The 7824-nt window shown below is 42.9% G+C and overlaps 1 protein-coding gene across 1 annotated transcript; it reads left to right on the top strand.

Annotated features, from left to right (window-relative positions):
• The first annotated feature begins 3775 nt into the window (after nucleotides 1–3775).
• Nucleotides 3776–7486, top strand: LOC121761586 (FT-interacting protein 7-like). Its single transcript, XM_042157223.1, has one exon. The coding sequence runs from the start codon at nucleotides 4051–4053 to the stop codon at nucleotides 7252–7254; it is 3204 nt and encodes a 1067-aa protein (XP_042013157.1). The 5' UTR covers nucleotides 3776–4050; the 3' UTR covers nucleotides 7255–7486.
• The last annotated feature ends 338 nt before the right edge of the window (nucleotides 7487–7824 follow it).

Below are 7824 nucleotides of genomic sequence, written 5' to 3'. Positions count from 1 at the left end.
TGTACTGTACATTAAAACCATAAGTATGTACATTATCAAAATGACTGAAAACAAATTGACGGAAAAAATATACATTAAACTACTACATTCGTACATTATTCACTGTTAGACATATACATTATAAGACTATATTTGTACATTATTTCCTGTATAAAAATAAAAAAACACATTAGAAAGTGAAATTTTATGCATGTGGTGGTACTATACCCTAGCCTAACGGATTGTTAAACCCTAGGGGAATGATTCAAACTTCATACCCTTGGTGATGGTTTTATTTTGTGAGTCGGTACTACAACTTAGCCCCATTGATTGTTAAACCCAAAAGGTATGGATTCAAATCCCACCAAACATTAAATCCTTACATACGTACATCATTTTAGTATGATGCATGTACATTAAAGCCAATTTTCTTACATTATTTACTGTACGAAATCCTAAATACACATAAAAAATGAAATTCAATGCATGTGGTGGTACTATACCCTAGCCCAAGGATTGTTAAACCCCTAAGGGAATGATTCAAACTCCCTACCCTTGGTGATGATTTCATTTTGTGTGTGGGTACTACAACCTAGCCCCATGGATCGCTAAACCAAAATGGTGTGGATTCAACGTGTTGCAAGATATTAAACTACTTCTTACGTACATTATTATACCGTTTTCATACATTATTATAACGTTTACGTACATCATAAACAAACAATAAAAACAGAAAGTATAGGCAAGCGTTGGTAATATGTCCTACCCCGATGGATTGTTAAACCCTATGAAATGGCTCTAACTCCCTTCCAGTGGTGAAAGTTTTGTTATTGAGTAGGTACTATACTCCAGCCCTAGGCATGCACAAACCGACCCGGCCCGGCGGTTAACCGCCGGTTCGGGCCCGCCGGTTCATGAACCGGAACCGGGCCCGGAACCGGCGGGTTGAACCGGCAGAAGGGTTGAAGGGTCGGAAGGGCCGGTTCAGGTTCGGCATATATTGAACCTGAACCGGCGGTTCAAAACCGGCGGTTCGGCGGTTCGAACCGCCGGTTCAAAGGGTTAAATAGTGTTTCGTAGGTTAGGGGTTCGTAGGGTTCGCGTAGGGGTTTAGTATAGCCGTTGGAACCGGCGGTTCGCGGGGTAAACCGCCGGTTTGAGGGGTAAACCGCCGGTTCGGGAGCCGGTTTCTGACGGTTCCGGCAACTTTTCAGAGGCTAGGCCGTAGGGTCAGTGTGTAGGCCTGCAAAACCGGTCAGAAACCGCCGGTTTTCGGTCAGAAACCGACGGTTTTCTGACGGAAACCGTGGACAACCCACCGGTTTAGGGTTGAACCGCCATATGTTTTTGTATATGCAAAAACAATTACATAATTGTATTTGTATATACTCTAGTCGATGAAGTATATTTCTCTATACGGCTAAATGAGGGAAACTTTTGACAATTCTACTATATTTGTTGATTGTTAGACGAAACTCAACATTTAAAGTTGAATTGCTAAAGGTGTCCTTAATTTAGTTATGTAGAAAGATCTTCTTCGCCGGTTAAGAGTATATATATAATACACTTATACGTTTAAGAACTTCAACATCGTTTCTTGTCATTTGTAATTAGTTCTTCACTAGTAGTCTCATTTGTATTTAAATTTTGTTTAAGACTTCAAGACCGCCATATGTTTTCAATTTGTAATTGTAGTAACTTGTAACGTGTAATTTGTAAACATGCAATTTCAATAAAATTGCAACTTTATCCGTATTTTTTTCAATTTTATTTACTCACATTTCATACAAAAAACAAACTTGAAAAGTGTAATGTAAGTTGATTAAAATTGAAAAGTTGAAAAATGCAAAAAAAAAAAAAAAAATTCGTCGAACCGTCGAACCGGCCCGGAACCGGCGGTTCAAACCGAAAACCGGTGGTTTTGAACCGCCCCGTAACCCGCCGGTTTTTTGAACCGGAACCGCCGGGAGCTAGGCGGGCCGGTTCAGGTTCATACATTCCCCGACCCTTGAACCGCCGGTTCATGACCTTGAACCGGCGGTTTTCGACCCTTGTGCATGCCTACTCCAGCCCCATGGATTGCTTAACCCTTTGGAGAATGAATTTAACTTCTGCCACACATTAAACCAATAATAATCTACATTAATCACAAGTGGGCATATACATTAAACAACCATATTCGTACTTTAGTATGTATCAATATATTCTGTAATATACAATGGGGTATAAACAATGGAATTATAGTTACGATTAATGGATGTATAAATGAGCAATACAAAATTAGAAAAAATCAAATGAAAGTGTAATATTCAATGCACATAATGATACGTACTACAGTTTCTTCTTGATTATGGTACACAATAAAGTTTATTTGTACTAATTAAGGAAAATAAATCATTTAAATATTTTATGCATATGGTGGTATGCAGTTATTTAGGGATGCATAATTTCCAAACTAGCAAGGAGAGAATCATGGAATGCAATTAACCGTCTAAATTGAATCTTCTAAATCTGCCATTTTTTATTTTTTAATTAATTTTCAGCAATCACACGTGACAATAAACCGACCATTAGATCACACCTAATCAATGGATGAAATTAGTTTTCCTTTTTAACAATTTTTAACACATTAATCTGAATACATCCATATATATATATAGGGACATTATTCTCCTATTCATCCCTAAGATCATTTCTTCTTCTTAATATGAGTCGTTAGATGATCTTAATAAACGGTCCAGATTGTCCTTTCATTTTTAATTCCGCGTTGCATTATAATGGTTATCCTAATGCATTATGAGGGTATTATGGAAAATGAGCGATATATGAACCGCCAGAATTTTGGTAGGTCTGAAATTTGTGAGATTTGGAGATTTCAAAATAAGAGACGGTTCATTCTCACACATTCAATACACTTGTAGAATCATGTCTCAACTTTGTTTTGATTTTGAATGCATAAAGATTCAATTTTAGTTTTTGAAAGACACCATAATTAAAACTTAAATATATTAAAATCAATGTGTATATAATAGATTGTTTACTGAATACTTAAAAAGGTGGCTAATCAAAACACTTATTCAATTAGTAATAACTTATCCTTTCAATTTTAATTGGGATTGTAAAAATTACTTTTAATTGGGAGTACTTTAATTGTTAATTTAAACATTGTTCAATTGGGTCCATACACTATACAGTATACACTAATTAGAGGATTCCATTCGCGGGGTAAAAATTGCAATTTGAAAGCATTAACAAATTCATAAAATTTAACTGTGACAAAAATTTCAGATATCCAAATTGTTGTTTCAAAACCAACCAACCAGTGGTTTCTAACAAAGAAAATTTAATTTGTAATAATAAAATGCTTTCATTTATAAACAGAAAGAGATTACGAAAAGAATAAAGGCATCTTTGGGCAACTTAATTAGTACTATAAAGTTGAAAAACAATGCTCCTCTTTTTTATTTCAAAATCGAACTTACGTAGGCATTGCTGCATTCAGAAGAATGGAATGTCTCTCAAAAAGTGTCAGACAAACAAATAATCACTTTATCACCAAGATTGTACAAAACTCTAACAAATGTAGCATAAAACTGATACTCCCTCCTTCCCAAAGATTATCTCATTTTTCCATCCGTCCGTCCCACAAAATTTGTCTCATTTCATTTTTTTTTATCATTTTTGGTAGTGGCCACAATATTTCACTGACTCATTCCTACTCACATTTTATTATAAAACTAATATATAAAAGTATGACTCACGTTGCCCTAACTTTTTCAACTCACTTTTCATTACATTTCTTAAAACCCGTGCCCGGTCAAAATGAGACGATATTTGTGGGACGGAAGGAGTAATTTTTTGTCTCTTTTTCGAATTCCAACACAGAGTCTTGATACCTGACCCCCAAACTCGTTTGCTACATAAACAAAACACACAGCTTCTCGAGCAAATCATTCTTTCCTTGCAACAGTACCTTGTGCCTCACATCATATATCATCAACTCAATTTGAGTTTCTTGGATTACTTGAGACCACCAACTTCCTAGTAACTTGACATTAGGAGCTAAGGATCATGAAGTTGGTGGTGGAAGTTATAGATGCTCATGATCTCATGCCCAAAGACGGCCTCGGATCAGCCAGTCCATTCGTCGAAGTAGATTTCCAAAACCAGCTCAGTCGAACCAAAACCATCCCCAAAAACCTCAACCCCATTTGGAACCAGAAACTCTTGTTCGATTTCGACAAGACACAGAGCCACCATTGTAGCATAGAGGTCTCTGCCTACCACGAGAGACGCCCTGTCCCGGGCAGGAGCTTTCTTGGGAGGGTTAGGATTCCTTGCTCAAATCTTGTCACCAAAGACGACCAAGTTTATCAGTCTTTCCAGCTTGAGAGCAAGTCTCTCCTTTCGTTCGTCAAAGGTGAGATTGGCCTCAAAATCTACACTTTATCACAATCAAACATCCATATTTCTTCTCCTAAAATCACCCTTCCAACACCTCCTCCTCATACTCTTCCTTCTACCACTAATAGTACAACTCAATATCCCATTGTTGATGATTCTATCAAGTTGATTGAAGTGAAAGGAAACACTAGAACTCATACAAATCCAGCGGAAACAGCCTGTCCTAGCAAAATTCCAATCCAAGAAGCTGATAGTGTGATTGAAGAGAGATCAGAAACCACTCACCAAATCCACAAGCATCAATCTGTGCAGCAACCAATCCCTACATTGCTCACTAGAGCCGACGGTGTCCATCTCCCAACAATGCAGAACCAAACCGGACCTAAGCTGCGTAGAAGAGCAGAGCACGAGGCCACCAGACCACTTCACCGAGACAACAACTTTAACAACACCACCACCAACAACAACAGCAGCAGCAACAACAACAACAACATCAATGTCAACAACAACAACAACAACAACATCAATGTCAACAACAACAACAACAGCAGCAGCAATGACCACGACTTTGAGGTGAAAGAAGCGAGCCTCCACCTCCACCTCGGCGAGCAGTGGCCTAACAACTCGGGGAGAGTGTGGATGAGTGGCGAAAGAATGGCAGCCACACTAGACCTCGTGGAGCAGATGCATTACCTCTACGTCCGAGTCGTGAAGGCCAGGGACCTCGCCGCCACCTCCGACCCTTACGTGGAGGTGAAGCTCGGCAACTACAAGGGCAGGACGCGCCACCTCGAGAGGAGGCCGAACCCTGAGTGGAACCAGGTATTCGCCTTCTCGAAAGAGCGAATCCAATCGTCAATTCTCCAAGTGCTGGTGAAAGACAAGGACATGATCGGGAGGGATGACTGCCTCGGCGGAGTCGTGTTTGATCTGAATGAGATTCCGACGAGAGTCCCTCCGGATAGCCCCCTGGCGCCGCAGTGGTACAGAATGGAGGACCGGCACGGCGAGGGGAAGGTGAGAGGCGAAGTGATGGTGGCGGTGTGGATGGGAACTCAGGCGGATGAGGCGTTTACAGAGGCGTGGCATGCAGACGCCGCCTCTGTTTACGGAGAGGGCGTGTTCAACATAAGGTCGAAGGTGTACGTTTCGCCTAAGCTGTGGTACCTTAGGGTGAACGTCATCGAGGCTCAGGATCTGGTTCCGAACGACCGGAGCCGCCTCCCGGAGGTGCTGGTGAAGGTGCAGATCGGGAATCAGGTGCTGAGAACGGGGATCTGCCCGAGCAGGACGGCGAATCCGATCTGGAACGAGGATTTAGTGTTCGTCGTTGCGGAGCCGTTTGAAGAGCATCTCGTGCTGACCGTTGAGGATCAGATTCATCAATCGAAGGACGATGTTCTCGGAGGGATAACCGTTCCTCTGGATTCGATCGAGAAGCGGCTGGATCACCGTCCTGTGCGATCGCGTTGGTTCAATCTGGAGAAGCAGAAAGAGGTTAGATTTTCCAGCAGAATACATCTGAGAGTGTGTTTGGAAGGAGGCTACCACGTGCTCGACGAATCCACGATGTATATAAGCGATCAACGCCCCACGGCGAAGCAGCTGTGGAAGCCTCCGATTGGAGTGGTGGAGGTGGGGATTGTGAGGGCGGAGGGGCTTCTGCCGATGAAGATGAAGGAAGGAAGAGGAAGCACCGACGCTTACTGTGTTGCGAAATACGGCCAGAAATGGGTGAGAACGAGGACAATTCTCGACAGCTTTAGCCCTAAGTGGAATGAGCAATACACTTGGGAAGTCTATGATCCTTGCACCGTAATCACTCTCGGCGTATTCGACAACTTCAATTTAGGCAGCAGCAGCGGCGGCGGAGGCGGAGGAGGAGGTAGAGATGCGCGGATGGGGAAGGTGAGGATACGCCTGTCAACGCTGGAAGCGCAGCGCGTGTACACGCACGCGTATCCGCTGCTGATGCTTCACCCCTCGGGGGTGAAGAAGATGGGGGAGATCTCACTCGCGGTGAGATTCACACCTCTCTCACTCGCCAACACAATCTACATCTACGGCCAACTGCTTCTCCCTAAAATGCACTACCTCCACCCTTTCACCGTGAATCAGGTGGAGAGTTTACGGTACCAGGCGATGAACATCGTGGTGGCGCGGCTGGCCCGCGCCGAGCCGCCGCTACGGAAGGAGGTGGTGGAGTACATGCTGGATGTAGACTCGCACATGTGGAGCATGCGGCGGAGCAAGGCGAATTTCTCCCGGATCATGGCGATTTTATCAGGATTGACGTCGATGAAGCGATGGTTCGAGGAGGTTTGCGATTGGAAGAATCCGGGGACGTCGATTCTGGTGCACGTTCTGTTTCTGATACTGATTTGGTACCCGGAGTTGATGCTGCCGACGCTCTTTCTATACGCGTTCGTGATCGGGGTGTGGAACTACAGGCTGCGGGAGAGGCACCCAGCGCACATGGACGCGAGGCTGTCGTGGGCGGAGGCGGTGCAGCCGGACGAGCTGGACGAGGAGTTCGACACGTTCCCGACGTCGAGGCAGGGGGAGGTGGTGCGGATGAGGTACGACAGGCTGAGGAGTGTGGCGGGGAGGATACAGACGGTGGTGGGGGATGTGGCGACGCAGGGGGAGAGGCTGCAATTGGTGCTGAGGTGGAGGGATCCGAGGGCGACGAGCTTGTTTCTGGTGTTCTGCCTGTGTGCGGCGGTGGTGTTGTATGTGACGCCGGTGAGGGTGGTGGTGCTGGCGGGGGGATTGTATGTGATGAGGCATCCAAGGTTTAGGAGCAAGCTGCCTTCTGTTCCTAGTAACTTTTTTAGGAGGTTGACTGCCAGGACTGACTCTATGCTTTGAGATTCAGTTTGTTAGTGTTGTGTTTTTTTTCCATTTGTGTTGTATAGAAATAAGGAGAATTTTAAGTTGTTGCTTGCCACTTTGTTTTCGTTTTACTTCACTTGTTTAGATGAATCACCTTTAGATAATGTATGTTGTGTTCATCAATCTACAAGGGGCTAAATATATCCATAAATAAATAGTAGAGAAGTTGGTGCTCAAACTTCCCATCTCTTAGTAAAAACGTCGATAGATAATCTGAGCAATATTATGGAATTAGGTGGGAGTTGAACGGTTGATTATAAGTGATAAATCACCATTCTATCACTTGGTCAACTCACACACATATATTTAGTTTTTAATATGGAGTAATGACTCAACTTATTTTAAATATAATATACCTGCAAGTTTACGGGGCTACTGTAGCAAATAGTAAGCAATAGTATCGTATCCACAGAAACAATGAGTGTTAACCTAAGCATCACGAACCAATCTTAACTATTATCTAGAAGAATAGGAAGGTTTTGTTTTTCTAAATCTACTTGAAAGCAAAGCATAAACAATAATTAAAACAAATAAAAACAACTTAGA

The sequence above is a fragment of the Salvia splendens genome, chromosome 13, assembly GCF_004379255.2.
Source record: "Salvia splendens isolate huo1 chromosome 13, SspV2, whole genome shotgun sequence".
Lineage (NCBI taxonomy): Eukaryota > Viridiplantae > Streptophyta > Magnoliopsida > Lamiales > Lamiaceae > Salvia > Salvia splendens.
The sequence above is the reverse complement of the archived record's forward strand: the minus strand, read 5'-3'. Positions and strand labels throughout refer to the sequence as shown.

Excerpts from the sequence above, each read along its gene's own strand:
- LOC121761586 (XM_042157223.1), top strand. The coding sequence starts at position 4,051 with ATGAAGTTGGTGGTGGAAGTTATAGATGCTCATGATCTCATGCCCAAA.